The sequence below is a fragment of the Protopterus annectens genome, chromosome 8.part0 (assembly GCF_019279795.1).
Source record: "Protopterus annectens isolate FY-2018-M chromosome 8.part0, PAN1.0, whole genome shotgun sequence".
Lineage (NCBI taxonomy): Eukaryota > Metazoa > Chordata > Ceratodontiformes > Protopteridae > Protopterus > Protopterus annectens.
The window spans coordinates 605,612,592-605,640,005 of record NC_056741.1 but is presented as its reverse complement, the minus strand read 5'-3'; the positions used below and the strand labels follow the sequence as shown (position 1 = coordinate 605,640,005).

At 43.0% G+C, this 27,414-nt stretch overlaps 1 protein-coding gene across 1 annotated transcript in view; it reads left to right on the top strand.

Moving 5' to 3' along the window:
- WNK3 (WNK lysine deficient protein kinase 3) overlaps positions 1 to 27,414 on the top strand; it is a gene marked incomplete in the record, with an annotated part of 2,462,820 nt that overhangs the window by 123,580 nt on the left and 2,311,826 nt on the right. The window contains 1 exon segment of the mRNA XM_044079290.1: positions 23,182 to 23,354. Within this exon segment, the coding sequence (XP_043935225.1) occupies positions 23,182 to 23,354 (173 nt within the window).

Here is a 27,414-nt window from a genome sequence, read left to right as displayed (position 1 = left end):
AAGACCATTAATCAGGGGGTTATCTTTAGGTGCTTCGCCCCACAGTGCTCCCACAGACAAGCCAGCAGGTCTGACATGAAATTGACACCTCTGTCAGTCAGTATTTCTTTTGGGAAAGCTACCGTGCTGAAAATCTCTAACAAAGCATTTGCCACATTTTCTGCCTCACTAGAGGACAGGGTCACCGCTTCAGGACATCTGGTAGCATATAATATACTACCACTAGGAATACTACTTCCCTGTGGAACTTTGGGTACTCCAAGGCCCCACAGTATTCATAGCTACCCTCTGAAATGGCTCCTGAATCACAGGCAAAGGCACTAAAGAAGCTTTGACCTTGCCTCCTGCCTTGCCTATCATTTGGCACTGTTCACAGGTCCTGTAGTACCCTGATACATCTGTGGAAATCCCAGGCCAATAAATTCTGCATAATATGTCTCTCTCTACTCTTTGCGCCCATGTGATCTGCAAAGGGAATGTCATGGGCTATGGCTAGATGTGCTAGACAGTAGGCTCTGGGAACGGCCAACTGCTGTATTGTCTCACCCTCTAGCCTTCCCTCAGGGTTCCATTCTCTCTACAGTAATTCTTTTGTCCCAGTATACAGATTCCCCTTTTCCTTAAGAATTGGGCACCTCCATATCTACCTCCCTCCCTCAAGCCGTGTAATGTAGAGTCTGAGAGCTGAGCCTGTATCATCTCTCTTTGTAACCCTTCCCAGCTCGCCTTCCACAGGAAGTCTAGTATCCTCTGACAGTGGTGCCTCACTGTCAGCCTGGGTACTACTACTCGCTTCTGCCCTTGCAGTCACTGTGTCCAAGGGAACATCAGTACCCACAAGCAGCTGTGGATCACCTTCAGTCTCACTGCTCCCTCTCTGAAGTAACCACCTCACCAGTCCTGGCTTCAAGTGTGCAGTCTGGCTGGGTCCCCTCCAGGCTACCAGACCCACATGCTTGTCTCCAAGACTGAATGCGTGTAACTGCATGCACACAAGGTACTGAGGTACTGCATTATCGAAATCAGTCCCTATCAGGACATCTGCAGAAATATCCTCAAACACACCTACTTGCTTCCTTTTTCACCCTCCCAGTCAAGGTGAAACTTAGCCAAAGCTGTTTGGAATGGGGTCCCTCCTAAACCTCTGACTGGAGTAGACTGCCAAGCAAGTAGTGCTCCTCTTTAACCATTCCAGGCTTTACAATGGTTGTCAGAGGCTCCCTCCCTTAGCAGTGGCCTGTTTCTCATCTACTAAGATAGGATGCATCCTCTTCTGGTAATTTGGTACCCTTGTCTCCAGACAACTTATTGTTGGCATTCTGTCATTCTCACTTACTAGCTCTGCCACCTTGCCTCCGTGGACATCTATATGCTACATGGCCCCACTGGTTACATTTAAAACATTTAACCCTTGGTCCTGGCAGTGTACTTGAACTAGTGGCTTCCTTTGCTATTGGCAGACTCTGTTGGGGAGTTTTAGGCTGCCCACCATGGGTTTCCTTAGACCCCTGAGCAGCACTGGGTATCCCTTTCCTGTTCAGTGATGCCCTGCTTGCTAGGTATAGGTCTTCCTTTTTCCCCAACTCATCTGCAGTATTATATTCCCTGTCAGCCAACCAGATTCTCATGTCCTCATGCATAGTGCTAAGGGCTTTTTCCCTCACCAAAAGGTCCAACAGGCCTTCAGAAGTGGTGACCTGGCACCCATTTACCCATCTATGGAAATAAGTGCTTAATTCTGCAATGTATTCACACACACTTTCATCAGGCAACGTTTTTTTCTATAAGCTTCAGTTGTTAAATTAAAGCACTCTAATAAACAATTTTTAACGGTATTATAATTTAAGCAGACCGTATCACACAATTTAGAAACAACAGATGTTCATCGTGTTACACTGCTGCAGTCATTACACTTGGGTTATCCTGCCGTCAGGCGGTCCCGTAGTCGGCCAGAGTTCCAAAGTCTTGGTCCGGCGTCAGTTGCTGTCGCTTCTTCCCTGACGTCAGTGCGCCAGGGGTATATAAGATGCATCCGACACCATTTTCTTCAGTCTTTCTTGCCACGCGGTGCCAGAAGCAGTTCGCAAGTGCCGGTCGACCGACTCCTGAGATTTTCGAAGTCTAATTTCAGATCCAAAGTCTTCAATAAAGCTAAGTACCCCGTTGGGGAAACTTTTTTTTCTTACCTCAGACCAATGTCAGAAAAAGTTAATCATTGTATTTCTTGTGGGAAGCAAATACCTCATAAGGACTTCCACTTTTACTGTATTCCATGCCTAGGCCCTGATCACGACATCACTAGTGGTCGGTTTTATGCTACATTTAGCAAACGCAGTATAAAAAGACATTTTGATTTTGCTTTACACTACTTTGGCCGAAGGTTCAATTATACTATGCCGTCGGATCAACTGACTACCACAATTCCGAAAAAACGCAAAGACAAGGATAAAGACAGGCATCCGAGGTCCAAAACTGATGAAACCTCTTCTACGCCAGTCGCCGGCTCACTGGTTCTCAGTGAGGCGCTTTCGCAGCCCCTGACACCCACTACCTCAGTGCCACAGGCCACTTCCGACTCCCACGTGGAGACAACTAGGCCTCTGGAAACTCAAGGTATTGGGCCTACGGAAACTAATCCCTCAGATGGGTCCAGAGCTGCTGAGTAGGCATCGGCTTCTAAGGGTATTTTCAGACCTTCACAACTTACCATTAAAGCAACAGCCAAGACAAAAGTACCATTAAAGACAAAGAAGCAAGTAGAGCATTCTCCTGGACAGTCTTCCATGCCTAAGAAACAGGTGCTTAAAATGGCTGAAGACCTCATTACTCTAATCAGGCGTTCCCATCCCCCTCCTGAGAAAAGGCCTAGGCAGGATACTGACTATGATTCCTCTGATCAGGGTTCCATTTCCTCTGATTCCTCTTCAGACCAGGGATACTCTCTACACCCCTATGGGGACTCTGATGCTGAAGAATCTGTCCCTTCAGCCTCTCCTCCTGAGGATTATTATTTTGGGGAACCTTTACATACCATGAGGGAGCATTTCCATTGGGAAAGACAGGATTATTCAGAATCCAAGAAAAGTCTCAGGGATTTCCTTTTATTGCCTCAGCACAGGTCTCTGGCTATTCCGCCTGTGCTAGATATTGTGGATGATGTGTTCTCTGAATCCAGCTAATCTCCTGATTCTTTGCCCCCTGCACCAGCTAAGCCAGATAGGTATTATAGAGTCCCTGACTCTCACAAGTTTCTTTATAAAAACCCTTCTGCTGATCCAGAAACTATTTCCCAGGGTCCAAAAGGGGTTAAGGCTTCCATTGCAAAAAATCCAGTACCCTCTGACAGAGATTCGAGAGCTTTGGATAGATGGGGGAAGAAAGTTTACACTTCTGCAACTTTAGCAATAAGGGCTTTAAATTGCAAGTTTCACATGCTTAAGTACCAACAATATTTAATGGTTCAGTTAAAACAGAAAATGCTTGCAAGCTCAGAAGCTCCTGACTGTAAAGAAATGCAGGATTTATTGCATGCAGTTGAACAGGTGGGAAAACATACTCTGCAATGTGGTTTTGATTCTTTAGAGGCCTCTTGTAGAGATGCAGTTACAGGTTCTGTGATTTGAAGATATGCTTGGTTAAAAGAACAGAGTTTACCTGATCATGTTAAGGCAAAATTATTGGATGCTCCTTTACAGCATGATACCTTGTTTGGTGTTAAGGCAGAAGAGGTGTTAAAGAAACTGGAGGATAAAGCTAAATCTATGCAAACAGTCAAGGATTTCTTACAGGTACAGCCACCTCGATTTAGCAGAAATTGGCCAACAAAGAATTGTTCCTTTCCAGTGTCAGACAGGCCACAGAGAGGGCAGATACAGATGCCCAAGATGCAGATTTCAACCCCAATGCTCTAACAGACAATGACAGAGGAGCACCTCAACCCCAAAAGGAGGTGAGGACAAGTCTCAACCTTACAGGAAACAGTCCCAATGACTTCCCCCTTCGTACGCCAAGCACTTCCCTTTTGGCAGCCCCTTTAGGGGGAAAACTAGCACTTTTTTCTCAAAAATGGCAAACAATCACCCAAGACAAATGGGTTCTGAATATTGTGTCTCAAGGTTACAGGTTCCACTTTCATACTTTACCAAGGCTAAAAGGAATGCCAGTTCTGCCACAAAATCATTGGGCAGAGGCACAAAAACAAATTTCAGCCCTCATGGACATGAGAGCTATTCAAAAAGTACCACAACAGGAACAAGGACAAGGAATTTACTCAAGACTCTTCCTGGTCCCCAGAAAGGACAAGGCCTGGAGGCCCATACTAGACCTTTCAATTCTAAATACTTACCTGGATATTCCGAAATTCAAAATGTTGACATTACAGCAGCTTCTGCCCATGCTGGGCAAGAAGGCTTGGCTTGTTACTCTGGACCTCAAAGAGGCATACTTGCATGTCCCTATCAGACAAAATTGCAGAAGATACCTCTGATTCAAAGCTGGTACAATGCACTACCAATTCTCTGCACTGCCCTTTGGATTATCTACTGCACCCAGGGTCTTTACAAAGTGCCTGGCACCATTAATTGCATTTTGCAGACAAAAAAGAATTCAAATATATCCATACCTGGACGACTGCCTCATTCAAGCAGAGACAAAGGGCATCCTTCTACAGAGTCTGGCGTTTGTAAAAAGGTTGCTAATTTCTCTAGGGTACACAGGTAAACGAAAATAAGTCAAAACTAGTGCCCTCACAACAGATTATATTCCTGGGTGCCAGCTTAAATACAATGGCCCAGATGGCTTATCTCACGCCAGACAAACAAGTTCAACTAACTCAATATTTTCAGTTACTGGCAAAAAAGTCCCATCTCCCTGCAAGAAAAATTCTGCAGGCCCTGGGATTCATGGCATCCTGCATACTACTAATACCATATGCCAGACTGCATATGAGGAAATTACAGTGGTACCTAAAAAGTGTTTCGACTTCACACTCACAGTTTAGAAGCAGTAATACCAATGATTCCCTGCCTACAACAGGAGTTTCGATGGTGGGCACAGGCATGTCACCTTAACAAGGGTCAGCCTTTTACCCTACCCACAGCCAGGCAGACTCTAACAACAGATGCTTCGGATTACGCCTAGGGAGCACACATGGCAGGAAAATGCATTCAGGGCCAGTGGACCACAGACCAGATGCATCTTCACATCAACAAAAAGAGATGTTGGCTGTTCAAAATGCCTTAACAGCTTTCAAGGACCTTCTGCATCCAGGACAATTATTATTAAAGACAGACGACACCACAGTAATGTGTTACATAAGGGGGCACTCATTCTTATCCCCTATGCAGGCAAGCCATGACCTTGTGGAACACAGCTCTAACTTACCAAGTTCATCTGCAAGCACAATTCCTGCCAGGAAAGAAAAATACTCTGGCAGACTATCTCAGCAGAAATATTATTGACCCTCACGAATGGAAATTGAATCCACAAATCTTCAGCATGGTAATGCAAAAATGGGGATGCCCAGACAGAACTTTTTGCCTCCTCACTGAATTGCCAACTACAAAAAATCTGCACAAGGACTTATCACACACACAAATTATGGAAAGTGGATGCTCTCTCCTTTAGCTGGAAAAGTCTAAAAGTTTATGCCTTCCCACCACTGCCTCTCCTCTCAAAGGTACTCCTAAAAGCCAGACAAGAAAAACCACAGATGATCCTGATTGCTCCAGACTGGCCACGCCAGCACTGGTACCCAATCTTAAAGAACTTGGCTCAAGGCCCACCATGGATTTTGCCTCAATTTTCACACCTTCTGACTCAACAAAACAATCCGATCCTGCACGGTCAGCTCAAAACCCTAAACCTGGCTGCATGGCAGATTCATTAGTCAAACAGGCAACACCTCTCTCTAAAGCTGTTATGGATGTCATTTTGGAGGCCAGGAGGCCTAGCACCAGGAAATCTTACTCAGAAAAATGGAAGAGATTCTGCGCCTGGAACCAGGCTCAAAGCCTTGACTCTCTCTCGTCCCAAACATTCCTCAGATTTTACAATACTTAACTGAGATGCTGGACAAAGGCCTATCCTTCTCATCAATTAAGATCCACGCCTCTGCCATTTCAGCACATTACAACACGGATCCTCCTTTATTCTCTCACCCCTTGCTAAAACAGTACCTCAGAGGGGGTAAAAACATAAGACCGCCCCGGAGAGCACCAACACCAACTTGGGACCTCAATTTCCTTTTGGAAAAACTGACCCTGCCAACTTTTGAGCCAGCCAATACAGCCGATCAAACATTTTTATCATGGAAAACAGCTCTGCTCGTGGCAGTAACTTCAGCACGAAGAGTCTCAGAGCTACAGGCATTAATGGCAGTGGAACCTTTTTATAATTTTTCATCAGGACAGGGTTTCTTTAAGGACAAAACCCTACCTTTATACCAAAGGTGGTATCTAGTGTGGCTCTTAACCAAACCATCCATTTGCCAACTTTTTATCCAAACCCCCAGAATAAAGGGGAGAAACTTCTGCACTCTTTGGACATGCACAGGCAGCTACGCTTCTACTTGGACAAAACAAAAGCTTTCAGGAAAACTGAGCAACTGTTTGTAGCATATGCTGCAGGATCACAGGGCAAGGCTGTCTCAAAGCAGACTATATCCAGATGGATAGGACACTGTATTCATTACTGCTACACACAGCATGGAAAATCAGTCCCTAATAACATCAGGCCACATTCCACCAGGGCAATAGCCACTTCAACAGCCTTTCTCAGAGGAGTACCTACCAAGGAAATTTTGGTGGCTGCAACTTGGAGTTCAGTGCACTCCTTTTCCAAGCATTACCACTTGCCTCTTTACTCTAAATCCAGAGCAGGATTTGCCACTGCAGTTCTGCAGGGCCTCATAGCCAATCCTAACTCTGTATAGACCAGCCACCCAACCTTAGCTTTGGGATTCTACCCAAGTGTAATGACTGCAGCAGTGTAACACGATGAACATAGTACAGTTTTGTACCTACCATAAATGTAGATGTTCGAGTGTTCACACTGCTGCAGTCCAGGTTACCCTCCCTCCATCCCCTCTGAACTAGCTGGACTTATCTATACCTTTCTATCCCATGCAACCTTTGAGGTGCATTTGCTTGTACCTGAAGGTATTGTATTTATTTTCTATGTATATTTTTCACTAGCAATATGTATTGCCTACCTACTTGGGGGCACCTGACATCTGGGGCAAGAAAAACTGAAGAAAATGGTGTTGGATGCATCTTATATACCCCTGGCGCACTGACGTCAGGGAAGAAGCGACAGCAACTGAGGCTGGACCAAGACTTTGGAACTCTGGCCGACTACGGGACCGCCTGACGGCAGGATAACCAAAGTGTAATGACTGCAGCAGTGTGAAGACTCGAACTTCTATATTTATGGTAGGTACAAAACTGTACTTTACATCTTTAACATATGAAGTAAGGGGTTCAGGAACCATACCCAAAGCCCTTGGGCAATATTATACGGTTTGCAAACCCTTTCACGCATGTGAATATAACTGTCACCCTCTGTAAATTGTGGAAGAAATTTAATGACCTTTATTGCTTCTGGGGTTTGGTTATTCCCTTCTCCATTACCTCCATGACATGGGAGAAGAGTCAGCATCTCCATTTCATGTTGCCTCTGCCTCTCATTTTCTTCGGCTTCCAGACATCTGTCTGTCATTTTCTTCAGCCTCCAAATGCTTCAGTCTCTCTGTTGGTTCTGCTTCCAAAAGTTTGGCCTCCAGTTACTCTAACTTTAGACTGATTTTAAGTCCTCTGAGGCAAAGTTGAACTGTTCATCTCTGAGGCAAAGTTGAACTGTTCATTTTCTGAGAGTTCTACATCCCCAAGGCCAGTCTGATTGTCCTCCTGGTTGCTGGACTGTGATGCTGCTGTGGTTAAGGCTGCAATCATTTCTTCTTTAGTCAGGTTGACATGCCCCACTCCTTTGGCTTGGCACATCTCAGCCAACTGGTTCCTTGTCAGCTTGCCATAATTCTCTGCTGACATCCTTGCCTTCTCTCCCTGACAAACTAAGCTAACAAAAATGCCTGCTGTGTGTCTGCTTGAGAGTACAAACACCTTCTTTAGTGACCACTGTTTACAGGCTGCAGGAGTTCAGTATCCACACCGCTGAATCCCAATTTGTGATTTGGTAATCCCACCACTGCCAGCCAATAATGTGACGACCCACCACTGGAGCAGTAATCAAAGAGCATCAGTCCTTACCAGTGGCAACAGTGGGGGGGACATAAAATAGGAGGATGACAAGGTGTGTACACACAATATTTCCAGATGCAGTTTCCCTTAAGAGCACACAGAGACTGCAGTCAGTCCGGGGCTGGTTTCTCCCGATCTCCAATAAGACTCCCCACTGGCGTACCTATAGAGTTGAGATCTCAGCTGAGTGACCAAGCCAATACCTGCAGCACCTTGTGTGTCCAACCAGTGTTTTGTGTCCCTGTCCAAGTAGCTGACACACACACACACACACACACACACACACACACACACACACACACACACACACACACACTTTGAGGTTTGATTTGCATAGACACACACACACCACCTGAGAAAGGCTGGCACAGGTTTACTAGCTGTGCCCCCTTTTGCTCAGACTATAAGGTAGTGATCACTGCCACCAGACAACTCCTTATCAGCTGCTTTAAGGTCCCTAACAAAGGGTGTCCAGTCTTGCTTTGCAAAATGAATATTAATACAAATGGTAGTTTGACCAAGAGCAAGGCTAGTAGGAGTGAACCACAATGTTGCCAAATAAATATGCAAGTACTCTCAAAACTTTAAATAGGTCTCACAAAGATCAGCCACAATGAAAGGTTTAAATATATTTAATAAAGGAATAAGAAAATACTCCATGTATATTCACAGTGACATCAGAGTTCAAAACCACAGGAAATGTTTAAAACAACATTGCAGGGCAGTCTCTTATAAAGAAAAACATCAAAACTGTGCTTCACTATATTCCTGACTGAATCTAAGGGAATTGCTATACCCTAGTTAAAAGCAAGGCAAATGTGGTGAATGGATCTTCTAGTAGTTTTCAGGTCAAAGACAGAATACAGAATGCTGTGTCTCTCTCTCAGATTTCTCAGATTAATATCTCTGATATCACTGCTGGGATAGCTTGCAGAATGACGTCATTTCTTGTCATCTGACTCTCCCAGGTGAAGCCCCCACTGATGCAAGCTAGTAATATTTAGCATCTACCAGTGAAAATACATAGACCTCAGATCTTTGGCAGATGCTGGAAGTCATAAAACAATCACATTCCTTCGCATTTCAAAACCAGTAATTATTTCACCTTAAAGACGATACAGAAAACTCCCTAGTCTCTTGTTTCCATAAAGTAATTTAATTTTGGCTATTTTTCTGACATTAACCTTTTGTATTCCAGTTTCCACTGTTAAAATACATACATTTAAACAGTTTTAGTAGTGCATGTATATTTCTGTTCTCCTCTTGCAGGGCACACTGTGTTTACATCTCAAGCAGCACTCTGCAAAAACCTTTTCAACACACACTTCTGTATCAGTTTGATATACACATAACATAGAGTTCTAATACATTTGTAACACAAGCATCTTATATAAATCCTATTGATATTCACAAATGATGCACAATCATTTACAAAATTCCAGATAGCTGTGCTGGCAGTATCGCCCTTTGCCATAAACAGTTTTTCCGTTCCCTGGCTGTGCAGTTTGTATTAGGGCCCACTAATAATTTGTGTATCTTCACTTTACTAGTTAATAATCAATGTTAAGTTGTCTATCTCTCCTTCATTCTTGCTGGTTGGGTTTGGAGCCGATCCTCGGCTCCGACTCGGCCATCTACTAAAGCTCGAGAGCTATTTACTGGCTCGAGGCCTCCCCTTATCCCACAATACTTGGCGCTAGATACCCAGATCTCGTTTGCTGCTTCATCTACGAGGTTGCGCTTTTACTGGCTCAGGTCGTATTAATCCTTTTTTTTTTGTATTACTAGCTAATATTTACCTTGTATTTTTCTTAGATATAGATTGTCTTTCCCTTGTAGTGTAGTTAGACTGTGTATCCCCTAGTTTGTCCCACTAAGGAAACTCATTTTCTGTTGGAGAGTTTCTACCCCCCCCCCTTGTTTCTCTCTATTAGTGGCTAACCCCACCCTTGTTGTACCTATAGGAGTAGTGTTTAGCCTTGTAGTATTTGTATATTTTTATTAAGGATAGTTGTTAAGTGTGTGTGATGGTTTTTTGTGGTTAGTATTGTTAGCTTAACTAGTGCGGGTGTGTGAGTGTTTCTGTGTGCCCGTTTAAGCACTAGTTTAATTTTTCTCTCTTTAGTATCCCCAGGCCAGTATGTTCAAAGATACTAAAGTTTCAGGCTTCAAGAAGTGTGACTCGTGCTGTCAGAAGATGTCTCTGACAGATGGTCACACTTCTTGTGTTTATTGCTTGGGTTCCCTACACCTGCAGGACTCCTGCTCGGTCTGTCATGCCTTCAGCCCGAGAGTCCTGCAGGAGCGTAGGAACAAGCTTATTTTGAGAGGCTTACTTAAGCCAGAGGGATGCTCGGCGAAGCCTCAGTCGGGGAAATCCTCAAAGCCCGCCAAGCTGTCAGCTCCAAGTTTGGAGTCGTCGCCGGGCGGAACATCTGCCTTCTCTTCGGCTCCGGCTGGAGCCGACATCCCTGGACCTCAATCGGCTCCGACTTTAGTGTCGGAACCGTCATTGGGCCAAAAACATTCTAGGTCCCCTTCCCTAGAATCAGTTCGTTCAGCTCCGAGGTCACCGTTTCTTCATTCAGAACAAAGCCATAGGTCCCACTCCTCTCAGTCCTCCAGGTTATCCGATCATGACTTGGAGAGGGTGGTCAGTAGACTACTTAAATCGCAGGCCCTGGCCAAAATGTTAACCAGCCCTTCTCAACAGACTGTGGCTGTCCCGGTGTCTTCAGCAGATGTCCTTCAAGAATGCAACTGCAGTCATAACATATGGGTTGTCCTGCCTCAGGCAGCCCTCGGTCGGCCGGATTCCAAAGTCTGGGTCCGACGTCGGCTGATGTCGCATTTCTCTCCGACGTCAGGGCGGCTGGAGTACATAAGCATCAGCCGACGCCATTTTCTTCAGTCTTTCTTGCCGCACGGTGCCTGAAGCAGAAGCAGTTCGCAAGTGCCGGTCGGTCAGCTCCTGTATTCTTCGATTCCGAAGTCATCAAAAAAGCTAAGTACCCCGTTGGGGACCTTTTCTTCCCTCAGCCGATGTCAGAAATTACTGAAAAAGTTAACAATTGTCTTTCTTGTGGTAAACAAATACCTCATAAGGATTTCCACTCTTACTGTCTTCCTTGCCTTGGCCCAGACCACGACGTCTCTGCCTGTGTAGCCTGTGCTCGCTTCAACAAGCGCACTTTCAGGCGCCGGGCGGAGTTCGCTGAAGATTTCTTCGGCGAAAAATTTGCTTACACAATGCCGTCGGAACTTCCGACATCGCAAACTCCCAAGAAACGAAAAGACCGGGACCGACAACCTTGGCCCGCGTTTACCACCGACTCCATGCCAAAACCTACCGCGAGTGCTCCGGTTCCTTCTGAGACGGTTTTTCCACCGCTCTGAACCGAAGACACCGCATTACCGACGACTCCGATTCCGGATATCACTCCGCCAGTTATTGATTTTCCTCCGGATACCGAAACCGAGGAAATGCCCGAGACCATTGCTGTAGACAAGGTCACTCCTGCACGTGGAGCTGCCAGGCCTCCTATGGCCATGTCTTTTAAGGCCTACACTAGGGCTAAGGCAGCCAGCAAAACAAAGCATCTTACTACTAAAGCCTTACCTCAGCCTACTCCAGAGACACAAATTATGACTATGGCTGCTGACTTACTTTCTATGATTAGAGGTTCACAGGCCCATCCTGAGAGAGGATCCCAGCCTCCTTCTGATAAAAGGCCCCAGGTTGAACCCTCTGACCCTATTCTGTCAGATGAAGATTCTGAGGACTCTGTCCACTCTGATGGCCAGGAAGAGCTCTTCCAGACCTATGAGGACTCGGATGCAGAGGATTCCATCCCCTCGGCCTCCCCTCCTGAAGATATTTCTTTTGGGGAAGTTCTGCATACCATGAGGGAACATTTCAAGTGGCAAGGCCAGGAATATTCTGATTCCAGAAAGCGCCTTCGGACTTTCCTTAAAAAGCCCCAGCACAGGCCCTTAGCTATTCCTCCTGTGCTTGATGTTTTGGATGATTTATATTCTGACTCTAGTGTTACCCCTGACTCTCTTCCTCCTGCTCCAGCCAAGCCAGACCGGTATTACAGGGTCCCAGAAACACATTCCCATTTATTCAGGGCCCATACTGCTGATTTGGAAACTATTTCTCAGGGGCCTAAAGGAGTTTCAGCTTCCACCTCTAAAATCCCTTGCCCTCCAACAGGGAAGCTAGGTCATTAGAGAGATGGGGTAAAAAGGTTTACACTTCCACTACCTTATCTATGAGAGCTTTGAATTGCCTTTTTCATATGTTACAATATCAGGATTTCTTGTTAGAAGATTTACAGAAAACATTGGCCTCTCCTGATCCTTTAGACAGGAAGGCTTTGCAGGAAGCTGTACATAACTCTCACCAAGTAAGCAATCACTTCCTGCAGTGTGGATATGATGCACTGGAAGCTTCATGTAGGGCAGCTATGACAGGGGCAGTTATTCGTAGACATGCATGGTTAAAAGATTAACCTCTACCAGATCATGTAAAGGCAAAACCTCTGGATGCACCTTTGGAAAAGAACAAGCTTTTTGGTGCTAATGCTAAGGATGTGTTAAAGTCCATCGAGGAAAAAGCAAAATCAGTTCAGACGGTGAAAGATTTCCTCCAGGTTCAACCCCCCAGATTCAGTAGGAATTGGCCTTCAAAAAACTGGTCCTTTCCTAATCCTGAAAAGTTTCAAAGGGGTAAAAACAGACGTGGCCGAGGAAGAGGACAATACAGAGGTCCTTACAGGGGACGACAATGGCAGCCAGGAAACCAAAGAAGTGACACAGGGGTTTCACCTGCCCCACAGCCACAATCTCAATGACTTTCCTCTACTTCCGCCTACCAGGGAACAAGTAGAAGCTCCCTTGGGCGGGAAATTATCTCTGTTTGCAGAAAATTGGCACAGACTGACAAAGGACAAATGGATTTTGGATATTATAGACCGAGGTTACAGGTTCCATTTTCAAACCTTACCAAGAAAACAAGGCATGCCAAACCTACCACAAAACCAGAGGGCAGAGGCTATCAAGCAAATCTCTCTGCTGACTCAGATGAAAGCAATAGAAAGAGTTCCACAACAAGAACAAGGCCAGGGGTTTTACTCAAGACTGTTCCTTGTTCCAAGAAAAGAATCTCAATGGAGACCAATACTGGATTTGTCAGCATTAAACACCTTTCTCATAGTACCAAAGTTCAAAATGCTGACTCTACAGCAACTCCTTCCCATGCTGGGCAAGGGGTCGTGGCTGATTACTCTGGACCTCAAGGAGGCATACCTGCATGTCCCTATCAGACACAGCTGCAGAAGATACCTCAGATTTCTTGCAGGGCCAGAGCATTATCAATTCTCAGCATTGCCATTTGGCTTATCTACTGCACCCAGAGTATTCACAAAATGCCTGGCTTCAGTAATTGCTCATTGCAGGCTCCAGGGGATCCAAATTTACCCGTACCTGGACGACTGCCTCATACAAGCGGACGACAAATTGATGTTGACAAAAAACTTGGACTATGTCATACGATTACTTCAAGCTCTGGGATACACAGTCAACTTCCAAAAGTCAAGACTTCAGCCATCCCAGCAAATAATCTTCTTAGGAGCCAAATTAGACACAGCCTCTCAAATGGCTTACCTGACAGAAGACAAGCAAGAGAAGTTAACTCATTACTTCAAAGGTTTAGCAAAACTTACCCAGATGACTGCAAGGAGATTCCTACAGGCCCTGGGTTACATGGCATCCTGCATTCTCCTGGTCCCATTAGCAGACTACACATGAGAAAGCTTCAATGGTACCTAAAAAGCCTTTGGTCTCAGCACAGCAACAACTTGGAGACAACCATACCGCTCATTCCATGCCTACAAAAGGAATTCCTATGGTGGGCCTCGGTGAGCCAGGCAAACACAGGTATGTCATTCAAAAAACCACAGATAACACAGACCATGACCACAGACGCCTCAGACCTTGGATGGAGGCGCACATGGAAGGCAGGTGTATACAAGGACAATGGTCTCCAAAGGAAACACATCTGCATATAAACCAAAAGGAAATGCTGGCAGTAATGCATGCCATCGAGGCCTTTCAACATCAACTTCAACAAGGCCATTTACTGATACGGACAGACAACACCACTGTGATGTGGTATATAAACAAGCAAGGGGGCACCCATTCTTACCCCCTTTGCAGACTTACAATGCATCTTTGGGAAAAATCACTGAGCCTAAACATTCAGTTACTATCCCAGTTTGTTCCAGGCAAAGACAATGTGCTGGCGGACAGCCTAAGCAGGATTTTCGCAGATCCACACGAGTGGAGGTTACATCCGAAGATCTTCACACAGCTCACTTCGACATGGGGCAGGCCAGAAGTAGATCTATTTGCCTCTCACCTCAACCATCATCTACCAAAATTCTGCTCAAGGACATACCATCCACAAGCTTGGAAAATAGATGCTCTCTCATTCAACTGGAATCTCCTAAAAATCTATGCATTCCCACCTCACTCCACAAGGGCTACAGCCACTACTACAGCTTTTTTATGAGGAGTGGCTACCAAAGACATTTTAGAGGCTGCTACTTGGAGCTCCGTGCATACATTTGCCAAGCATTACAATCTACCCTTATACTCCAGATCCCGAGCAGGTTTTGCCGCTGCTGTTTTGCAAGGGATCTTAACTACACCATAATCTTCTTAGTACCTCCTCCCCCAGTTTGGCTATGGTATTCTACCCATTTGTTAGGACTGCAGATGCATCCTTGAAGGACATAGTACAGTTTTGTACCTACCATAAATGTAGATGTCCGAGAGGTATGCATCTGCAGTCAGGATTACCCACCCTCCTTCCCCTCTGTGGTACTCCTAGGGTATTTGCCCATCTTGTAGCTAGCTGGGGGAATCTATTATGGTGTATTTGTTTGTATATATGTATATACATGTTTATTTCTATTTGTTCTCTCTTATTTGGAAACATTTGCATTTATCCAAATTTAGCCTTCCTAGAGGGCACCTGGCATCTGGGGCAAGAAACACTGAGGAAAATGGCATTGGCTGATGCCTTTATACCCGGTTAACAGCAGCTATGACGTCGGTTGAAGTGCGACATCAGCCGAGGCCAGACCCAGACTTTGGAATCCGGCCGACCGAAGGGCTGCCTGAGGCAGGACAACCCATTTGTTAGGACTGCAGATGCATACCTCTCGGACATCTACATTTATGGTAGGTACAAAACTGTACTTTGCCCGACTGCCCACCCTTGGAGGCAGTCGGGGGGGAGATTATCGCTATACCCAGAAGCCTGGCTTTCCCTCTGTCAAGACAAATGGGTACAGTCTATCATATCCGAGGGTTACAAAATACCTTTCAAGAAAAGCCCCTTCCCTCAAAAAGGATCCCTTCCAGACGTTCCACCCGGTCTAAGGGAAATTGCAAAGCTAGAGGTTTCAAAGCTTCTAGAGAAAAGGGCCATCCAGCCAGTTCCAACAGATCATTTAGAATCCGGAATCTACTCAAGGTTCTTTTTGGTCCCCAAAAATACGGGAGACTGGAGACTGATATTAGACCTCAGCAGGCTGAACAAGTCTGTCAAAAAGGCAAGATTTCAGATGGTCACACTTCAATCGATTTTGCCCTTTCTGGGCAGAAACAACTGGATGTGCTCTATAGACCTTCAAGATGCGTACTATCACATAAAAATCCACAGACGCTCCAGAAGGTTTCTCCGCTTTCGGCTGGGGACCAGTCATTTTCAGTTCAGAGCCCTGCCCTTTGGTCTCACTACAGCCCCCAGAGTGTTCACCAAATGCATGGCAGCGGTCACGGCTCACCTGAGACGTCAGGGATTCCAGGTGTTTCCGTACCTAGACGACTGGTTCCTCTCAGCCACCACCAGGCATCAACTTCTCCAGGCCAGGGATTACACTCTACATCTCTGCAGCCAGTTAGGGATTTCAGTCAACTTTGAAAAGTCTTCCTTATCGCCTTGCCAATCTGTTACCTTTATAGGCGCAGATCTAGACACTACTCGGATGTCAGCAAACCTAACAAACCAAAGAATCCTGGATATCCAAAACCATGTTCGAATGATCCTATTCAGCAAAAAGGTACAAGTCAGGTTGGTCCTCAAAGTGTTAGGCCTTATGGCAGCTGCCATCACACTTCTTCCTCTGGCACATTTGTACATGCGTCTCCTGCAGTGGATGCTGTTTACCCAATGGTCCTTCCAGCAGTTACCCATGCATCACAAGATTCTAGTGACAAAGACCTGCAAGAGCCATCTATCCTGGTGGATTTCTTCCCCCCTAGTCCATCAGAGCAGACCATTTGTCCCCTCGGCCCCGGTAGCCACGGTCACTTCGGATGCCTCCCTGATCGGGTGGGGGGGCATTATCAGGGCAGGATGGTCCATGGCACGTGGCAACCGTTCGAATACCACCTGCACATAAATGTCCTAGAGATGAGAGCAGTGCTTTTAACGTTGCAAGCCCTCAACGACTTTCTTCCCTTAGGGACAATTGCAGTTCACACGGACAACATGTCCGTGGTATGGTACATCAACAAACAGGGCGGGACCAAGTCCTATCCTTTGTGTCGAGAAGCTCTCAGACTGTGGCAATGGGCGATCTCCTCCCATCGGTTTCTGATAGCAATGCATATCCCCGGGAAAACCAACATCATAGCGGACAGATTGAGCAGAGCTATTCTCATGCCTCACGAGTGGTCTCTCAAACAATCTATAGTGGAAGAGATTTTTCAGAAGTGGGGCCGCCCATGCTGCGACCTTTTTGCTACACCCCAAAACAGCAAATGCCCAGACTTCTTCTCTCTCTCTCTTTCCACTTCCGGGCCATCCCCCCAGAGACGCTCTAACCCAGGATTGGCCCCGGGGACTTCTTTATGCTTTTCCCCCTTTTCCGTTAATACCTCAAGTACTCCAGAAAGCTACCATCTTGAGAGCCAAGCTGATTCTCATTGCCCCTTACTGGCCTCGACAAATTTGGTTCCCGTTCCTTCATCGCCATCTCTTGGTGCAGCCTTGGCATCTGGACCCAGTTCCAGATCTTCTAACCCACCAGTCGGGTCAACTGCACCGGGCCATTCGTTCCCTCAACCTCACCGCTTGGTTGCTCCACTTCCTTCCTTAGCCAGGCTTCCTATGATCTCTAACCCTGTTAGAGATATCATAGTAGCTTCTTTAAAGTCCTCTACCAGAAGGATTTATTCTAGCAAATGGCAACGTTTCTCCTTTTGGGCAAAGTCTAAGAACATAGACCCTTTTACTGCCCCTATTCAGTCAGTCTTGGACTTTCTAGCTGAAATTTTTCACTCCGGTTCTTCCTCCTCCACAGTTAAGTCCAGTTGGCAGCAATCTCGAATTTCCATGTCGGATTTGCAGACCAGAACGTTATGTCTCACAAACTGTGTAAAGCCTTTCTCAGAGGGGTATTCCTACTTAAACCCCCTGTTAGGGATCCTCCACCGCAGTGGGACCTAAATTTAGTGCTGGCATCCTTGATACTCCCCCCTTTCGAACTGGCTGCTACATGCTCATTAAAATTTCTTTCTTGGAAGACACACTCTTTCTAGTTGCTATTACCTCGGCTAGGAGAGTGTCTGAACTTCATGCTCTCTGTGTTCGTCCCCCTTACTTGGTCTTCCACAAGGATAGAGTATCCTTGAGAACCAATCCATCCTTTTTGCCCAAGGTTGCTTCTAAAACAAATTTAAACCAATCTATTGATCTTCCAGTATTTTTCCCCAATCATTCTGACAGAGCGGAACACAAATTGCATTGCCTAGATGTTCATCGCCAGCTCAGATATTACTTGGACAGAACAAAACAATTTAGGAAGTCTGATAAACTTTTTCTTTCTTATGCTGAAAACAAGAAAGGTCTCCCAGTTTCAAAAGTGACCTTATCCAGATGTCTGTCTTCCACTATTTTGCACATTTATCAGCTTAGGGGAAAACAACTGATTTCAAAACCTAAAGCACATTCTACCAGAGGTCTAGCCACATCTACAGCTTTTCAGGCTAGACTACCCTTAGACACTATTTGAGCAGCAGCCACTTGGGCCACTCCTCATACCTTTGTTTCTCATTACAAATTGGATTTGGCCTCCAGGGACAGGGCAAGTTTTGGTTCCACAGTTCTCAAGAGTCTGTTCCATTGAGCCACCCAGGATAGAGGTGCTAGGAACGCGGTCCCATCCAGCAAGAATGAAGGCGAGATTGACAACTTAACATTTAGAAGTTATGTACCTACCATAACGTTCCATGTTAGTTGTCTTCTCTGCTTCTTTCTTAAGGCCCTCCCTCCTGTCCCCTAGCCTGGACAAACCTTGAACTTCCTTCTTCTCTGGAAGAATGTCTTCCTTGGACACCAGTTAGATCTGGACCCTAGTTACCTAGGTCCCCTTTACAGCCTTTTCAGGTTAGTTGTTCCTCTTCTTTTCTGAGAAGATTTTGGGCAGTTTTTCCTGTAGATACCAAACGAGATCTGGGTAATCACCGCCTTGCATCATGGGATATAGGGCTGCCTCGAGCTGGTAAAAGTGACTCTCGAGCTTAGCAAGTGCAGAGTCGGAGCCGAGGATCGGCTCCGAACCCATCCAGCAAGAAAGAAGGCGAGAGAAGACAACTAACATGGAACGTTATGGTAGGTACATAACTTCTAATTATACTTCTTTTTATTTCTGATTACAAATCTGTTGATTTTCCATTAAATTTAACAGTAAATGACACAAAAAATATTTTCATATTCTTTTTGTAAGTATTTGTGTATTTTTTTCTATGCTTTTCTGTAAAGGTACCCGTTTCTTTTGGTGTTTTGTTACATCATTTTTGCATTGCATGCAGTGTTTTGTTGAGACAAGTCAGTGAGTTGGAGAAGGAAGGAAGATTAACATCAAAAATTAATTCTAGCTACAGTATTAAAAACTGTGACTGCAACACAAACCATCTTAGCCTATGTAACACATTGGTCAGATTTCTCACACTTGAACACCAAACTAGAGTTGTTACTTTGAAAGGAACAGTTAACTTTGCTACATTTTCAAGTCTGTCATTCAAACATTCTTTAAATTGCTGTAGCAGAAATGGCCACTCGTGAAAATCAAAGGTAATAAAGTGATTAAAAATGCAGATTGATGCTGACAGCAAAAGTAGGCAGTCGCAATTCTGTTAAGTTAATGAGAGAGAAGACTGTACTAAATTACGCTCTCATCCTAGCGATTTCTTTGTCTCAAATGATATCAGGGAGGCAAAGGCATTGACAGTAAATCAAAAGCATGCTACCCATAACAGCCCTTTCAGGCCATTTCGGGGTATAACAAATTAGAAAAAGCCACTTTCCTTGATTATAGTCTCATTAGTAGTACAGAAAAAGTCATGATATGCTGAAAAACATTTTTTTAAGGTTTTGCATGCAGCTGTCCTTTTAAACAGACTGTTTCTGTAAGGTTCAAATTTTGTGAATTTCTGTTTTCATTCCTTTGAAATCATCATACCATTCTCCAGACACTCCACTTAGCAATTTGGCTACTTGAATTTTTGCTTAATATCAACAAGTTGAGTTTGAAAACTTCATATTTTGTTCTGTTTTCATCCCTTGGGGTTCAGCATACCTCATGCCAGACTTTCCAGTTAGCTTGTCTCCTGTAATTTGTCTTTAATACCCAAAGCTGTAGATTCATTAGCAGAGCTGGTAAACACTGCAGTCTGCTGAAAACTTCTACTTTGAATGTGAATAGAAGCTGAACAGTAAGATTGCATCACTAGTTACAAGACCGAACAGCTGTTTCCCAGTACTATGAAACCTGTATGGGTTTAGAATGTTTCTTCCCTTTCTGGTTTGGGCTGAAGTTATTCTATCTGTAAGGTCACTCTTTCTGCCATTTCTGACTTGGGATGTGAAGATGATCATTCCTTCAGTACAAGTGAGCCTATTCAGAACTTTCGTTTTAAAATAGTCTTTCATCTCAGGCCCCTATTTCATTCATGGTACTCTCTGAAACCTTAGTTTGTTTTAGAGGAACTTGCTTTACCTTTCTTCAAGTTGGCCAGTTTTATTTTTAGGTTTAGTAAAGCTTTTCTGTTTTTTTTTTTTTCCCTTCAGTATCAAAACTTATCATCCAGCCTTGTGAAGTGTAATTTATGGAACTTCCACGAGGGCGTCTGTGTCATATTGGATACACCACTGCCTTCCTCAAGAGGAAAGAAAATCCATGTAACAGTAAACAAAGGCAGTGCTTTTGTCATACATGCTCCCTCTTTAAGTAGTAAGGGTGGCTGGCACACCCTTAAATCTATACCACCCTTTCAGAACTGGGCAGGAGCAGAGGTTAATGAGTGCACCCCCCTTACTATCCGTAAAAGAGTACATAAAATGTATACATTTTTTTTTTCGCGTAATTTTCCTCTGGTGAAGCCATTCTTTTGTTGATTTGGATGTATGCTTGGGGTCATTGTTATTTTGAAAGGTGAAAGTCCTCTTCATCTTCAGCTTTCTAGCAGAGGCCTGAAGGTTTTGGGCCAAAAGTGACTGGTATTGGGAGCTGTTCATAATTCCCTCCACCTTGACTAATGCCCCAGTTACATCTGAGGAAAAGCCATCCCAAAGCATGATACAGCCACCACCATGCCTCGCCATGGGGATGGTGTTCTTTTGGTGATGCAAAGTGTTTTTGCACCAATTGTACCTCTTGAAATAGTGGCCAGAAAGTTCAACCTTGGTCTCATCTGACCATAACCTATTTTCCCACATGCTTTTGGGAGACTTGATATATTGTTTTGCAAATTTTAGCCAGGCCTGGATGTTTTCTTGTGTAAGAAAAGGTGTCTGTCTTGCAACCCTTACCCCATTGTCCAGACATATGGAGAATACGGGAGATTGTTGTCAAGTGTAGTACACAACCAGTACTTGCCAGAAATTCATGCAGCTCCTTCAGTGTTGCTGTAGGTCTCTTGGCAGCCTCCTTAACCAGTTTTCATCTTGTCTTTTCATCAGTTTTGGAGAGATGTCCAGTTCTTTGCAACGTCACTGTTCTATATTTTCTCCACTTTTTGATGACTCCTCACTGTATTCCATGGTATATCCAATGCTGTGGAAATTTTTTGTACCCTTTTCCTGACTGATACCTTTCAACAATGAGATCCTTTTGATGCTTTGTAAAGCTCTCTGTGAACCACGGCTTTTGCTGTAGCAGGCAACTGAGTAAATGTCAGGAAAATCCTACTAGGACAGCTGAACTTTATTTGGGGTTAATCAGAGTCTCTCTAATTGATGACAGGTGTGTACCCAAGAAGACTGAATGTTGTAATTAAATCAAAAGGTGCTTCAACAAAGTGTTAGTTTGAGTGTGCACACACAACAAAGTATTAATTTAAGGGTATACACACTTGTGCAACCAGCTTATTGTATGTTTCTTATTTTTTATATTTTTTCCCCTAACAGATTTGTTTTTCAATTGAATTGTACAAATTGTAGGTCACATTAAAGGCGGGAAAAGTTTTGAAATGATTTATTGTGGTCTCATTATTTTATATCTCAAAAACCTGGCATTTTAACAGGGGTGTGTACACTTTTTATATCCACTGTATAATGTTATGTGATTATAGTTGTTTTGGTTGACAGTTACATTTATTAATGTTAGTACATCAATGACTATAATGTAGACATGTTAGTACGCATGCGCCAAGAAGCAACCCTGGCACATGTAGAACTGTGCCGCCACCCCCCCCCCCAAAAAAATTATGTATACTAACCCTGAATCACACAAAATCGAGGAGAGGAATTATTTCCAAACCCTGACAATTGTACAATCTTGCATACCTGTTGACTGTCAACCAAGAGCAGTCAACTAAACAGATGTTGACCATACACATTGTTGACCTAAGCATCTACACTCCTAGATAAATAGATCTGTAGGAAAGGGCTCATTCAGTGGTTGGGGCAAACTGCATTTTTAGTGTAGTGTATGATACTTTGATTACTACTGTAATATATGTGAACTTGAAGTACAGGAGCTTCAAAAATGCAGAATTGGAGCAGAAGAGAGTATTAAGTCTGTCATAGTCATAGATCTGCTAAAGAAGGAGCAGGGGATCCCTTGCAGGTCACTGTGGTAAGAATGTGTTCTCTTTTGTCTGGTCTTTACTTGGATGTGTTCTGTCATGTTACCTCCCTGTGCATTTTGTTTGTGTCTTCACCACCATACACATATGCATTTCTGTGTTTTGCCATTTGTCCTTATTCCTCCAGTGTGTAACCCTGCCATGGACAGCAGATTGATTTTTTTGTGGCAGGGTGTGGGATGTCACGTGTAGAAAATAGGTTTAGTTTAGTTCCATTCTGGCACTTACCTTTTGATATGCACTACCTTTAGTTTAATGCTTATGGTACTCCATGTCTGCTACTGCTGCTCAAGTAGCTGTATTTCCACTTGTAATTAGCTGGACCAACTAGTCTCTTCTAGGCTCCTTGTGGGTGTTGAATGTGCAGAGTACATATACCCTTCCTCATATTTTGGTGTTTGGCTCCTTCTCCTTCCCCAAACAGTGTTTTTCGGCCCTGGGTCACCTGTAGAACCAGGGTTGTTTGTGTTGTAAGCAAATGGCATTGCCCTTTCCCAGTGGAACAGCTGTAATCATCTTTACTGATGATTCTAACATTATTGTCTTTTTTCTTGAAGTGGGGGACATATCCTGTAATTTTCCTTTGCAGCTGACGTTGTGTATAGTTAAGGTAATTTTTCAATACTAAAACTCATCCAGCCAAGTATAATTAAGCTTTCTCTGGTGAAAGCAGATTACATGCCGATTGTTCACTTGTTTTGTTGAACGAGAATTGCAGTGTTGTGAATGTAAAAGTATATATATTTTTCCCCTATCATCTTAGGATAGGAAACTGACGAAAGCAGAACAGCAGAGATTTAAGGAAGAAGCTGAGATGCTCAAGGGACTTCAGCACCCTAACATTGTACGGTTTTATGACTCTTGGGAATCTACTGTCAAAAGCAAGAAGTGCATTGTTTTGGTAACAGAGTTAATGACATCTGGCACTTTAAAAACGTAAGTCTTATTTCTGTATTGAATAAAAATCTCTTTTGGAGCTGTACTAGTTTTGTTGTAATTAAGTGGTGTGTGCACATCTTTTGTAATTGCCAGAAGGATCTGTTTTCCATGCTTTTAGTGACAAGTTAATTCAAGATCAAACATCTTTCAAAAACAAGTCTCTAAGTTTGCAAGTGGTACTGCCAAGGACAGGAAGAGGTGGAGGTTGTCCTGCTTTTTCAGACTGAGGAGCTGTATTAACTCCAAAAGGTATTTGCTTGTGTAATATATCTCTGACCCCAAGACAAAGCAGAAAAATTCTGTCTGTCTCCATAATTTTCCCTAGATGGTTTACCATTTTAGGAGTTTCTCAGTCTGTTTATGCTGCTGTTCAGGGAATTAGATGTTGCCAAAAAAAGATCTGCAGGAACTGGTAAGCATGCCTCTCTACCTCTTAGTGCAAGAAATCTAGATAAAGCTTAAAATAATGGGGGGGGGTGTCAAAGGCCCCAAATAGATCGATAAATATTGCTGTTATCAACATAGAAAGTTGCTAGAATAATGGGATTTGTGTTGGCATGCATTTTCTAAAGGATATGAAGTCTTAAACTGAAATATGTCATTATTTAGTGAAGTCAATCCTCGGTGATTTACTAGAAAACTACAAATTTTATGAGGAGCGGACTAAAACTGGGGTAAAAATCAGATTTACTTAGAATACAGAGGTCAGTTGAGAGGTGTGCTGGTTAAATGAGTGCTTCTAATTAAGCTTGTATTATTCCATCTTGGACTTGCACTTGGATATGCCCTGTCTGATATTCTGCAGCCGTTTAAGAAAGATGACTTATGCTCCTCCAGAAAATATAGCTCTTTTTTCCTCAAAAACTCACTGGACGAGTATAATATGTTGCAGAGTTTAAGGTGTAGAAAACAAGCCGCTATTCATGTAACCATCCTGTGACTTTTCCCTCAACTTTCTGACAAGGAAGTCAGGGTGTTGGACAGACATTTTGTTCAGCTTTGAGCATCACATCCCTCACTTAATTGGACATAGAGTTAATCAATGCAGAGAGACCTTTGCCACTTAAGCTTTGTCTATTAACTGTCTTTTACTTGTAATATTTTATTTTTGTTTGCCATCCAGGTAAGTTAACTGGTCTTAAGGTCCTTTTCAGTCATAACTCGAAGCACATGGACAAAGACAATGAGTGCAGAAATAATCACATGCAAATTATTGTAATGCGATATACAGACATAATAGCATGCAAGTATAAACTTAGGATGTACTGTCTCTTAAGAGTAGTGGTATACCTAAAGAAAACTATGAGCAAAAATAATGTTAAAAGTACAGGAAGTACAAGTTTATAATCCTAGAAAAATACACATAGACAAATCTGTACTAGTGGTACAGGTTTACACTCGTAGCAAAGTACAGATAGATAATTAAACGTATGAGCATTGACTTAAATATAGTGTGTTTTCTCAATGAGAATGGTCAACATTGGCTGCAGAGAGCGAAGTGATGCATCATAACAACAAAATATTGGTAGAGGTTTGTATTCTACTGCATCTGTCTTGGTGTCTACCTTAGCCAGTATCTGTGAAGCAGTAGCATTTACTTACACTTAACAAAAGAACCTTAAACTATTATATCAAGTACGCTGTCATTTATTTGCTGGTATCTCAAATAATTTTGGTGTAGTGCATTAGAGCAGCTTTTGCCAAGGCTTTTTCAGTTTTTGCAGTAGGTATGGTTGCTCTCCATGGAATAGTGTGTCTCAAAGTGTTGAGTAGTATCTGTATTAATTATTTTGTGGGTTATATATTTAGTTAGTTCAGGCAACAGCATCTCTACCACTTTCAGCCGTTTACATTTTCGTTTGTACAACAGCAATTATCTTTGTGGTTAGCAAGGTGCATGTGTCTTAACTGTGTTTTCTATGGTCTGAGTAAGTGTCAAGCTTTGACTTGATGGTAAGGAAATGAGAAGCCCATATTCTAGCTTTGAAAGTACAGTAATAACTGTGCTGTGACTGGCCTCTACTGTAAGAAGGATGGGTATTTTGTAGGATGCATTAAGTTTAGCCAGTACTTTTAACTATTACTTCTGTGTGTGAACTTTTTTTGCCATTTTTTTATGTCAAACTAAATTTATTCTAAAAAGGTTTCTGACTTGAATTAATGTGTTGCTCTTAAGCATTACACTGTGTTGCGGTCATTGTGCATGAGAAAGTGTGTGTAATATATATATATATATATATATATATATATATATATATATATATATATATATATATATATATATATATAGATAGATAGATATAGAGCTGCCTTTCCCATAATTCCTACAGACCCTAACATCTTGAACAATGCTAATATTTTAGCCAGAGAAGGGCCTTGTCTCCGTCCCCGATCACCAGGAGAGGGAGATGAATTCAATTCAGAGGCTCAAATTGTCCCATGGAACACAGGCAGAATACTACCTATCAGGATTTGACCCTTCCCTATACCACACAGTTTTTCTCTGAGATCAGGATCTCAGATGGGGAGAGGATTTCCACGAGGAAGACCAAAGAGGTTTCAGACTCACTGAAATATATGAATAATGTTTTTCCGGACTTGGACATTAACTCAAATGTGGACATTATGTCTAATATTAACTCAAAATGTGGACCTTTCTTACAATTTAGAGGTACAAGGTTATTAATTTATCTGATAGTTCTCTCAGATAGCTGTGTCAGTCTTCTAAAGTTGGGATTCTCTTTTTTTCCTGCCTATCGTGCTGACATCTCTTCTCTATTATTTGATCTTAGATTATTTGTCAGGAAATTAAATTTAAAATTATTGCATTTTAAAAGTTCTGTGGACGATGATGATGTTGATGACTGTCTGCTTAGTAATGGTACTGATAAGCAACACAAATTACCTATTAAAAAAGTTTGTATAACCCTCCTTTATGTAATACATTACAGATTTTTTTTAAAACTTTGTGAAAAAGATTTACGCAGTCTGATGATTTCAAACAGCTCTTGTAAATGGTTTAACCTTTAAGTCCCAGTTGTCCACCTTAAAATCTGTTGTTAATGATAAATCACTAAGAATAATGAGACCGGAAAAGGTCTCTGGGATTGTTTTAATGGAGCAGGACAAATATACTCAAACTTTACTTAATGACCTCACTAATAATGAGTTTTATTCCCCAGCCACTATGTCTGATGTCAAAAAGGCTTTCAGATTGATTGACAGAAGTATTACTAATCTTCACAAAAATAAGTTGATTTCTGATTCTGAAGTGTCTTTTATGACTGTTACTAATCCTCACTTAGGTACATTTTTTGGAATCCCCAAAATCCAAAAGGACTTACTTAACCCCCCCTTTAGACACATAGTGTCTAATAAAAGAACTAAGAAGATATTGCTGAATATATAGATCTGGTTTTGAATCCTATAGTGCAAAAGTCTCCCTATTTTTTAAGGGACTCATGGGACTTTTTAAAATCTTTTATACTTGAATCCACCACCAGGTCCTGATATTATTTTGGTTACGTTGGCTATTGAGTCTTTATACACCAATATTCCTCATGATATAGGTATAGAATTTTTAAAGTGCTACTTAAAGAAATACACTAACTAGCCTCAGCACAAAATTGACACCGTTTGTACTTTAACTTCACTAGTTCTCACCAACAATTACTTTTATTTTACTGACAAGATCTTTCATCAAACCAAAGGAGTAGCTATGGGGGCCAAATTAGCACCATCATATGCTAACTTGGTTCTTGCTTGGTGGGAAGTTAGTTCTTTGATTTCCCTTAACAGTTTTAGTCAAGTGTTTTTATATAGAAGATACATTGATGATTTGTTTTTTTGTGTGGAATGGCAGTAAAAATGACTTGTTTTCTTTCATTAATGACTTGTCTAACAGTATATCCCTTTTTTAAAGTTTAAAATTTCTGCACTAGGCAGCCATGTCAACTTTTTAGATACACAGGTGTTTTTTGACTCCATCTCCCTGTCCTGGTCGTCTTCTATTTACAGGAAGAACCCCTTCAGAAATTATTTACATTATAGTAGTATG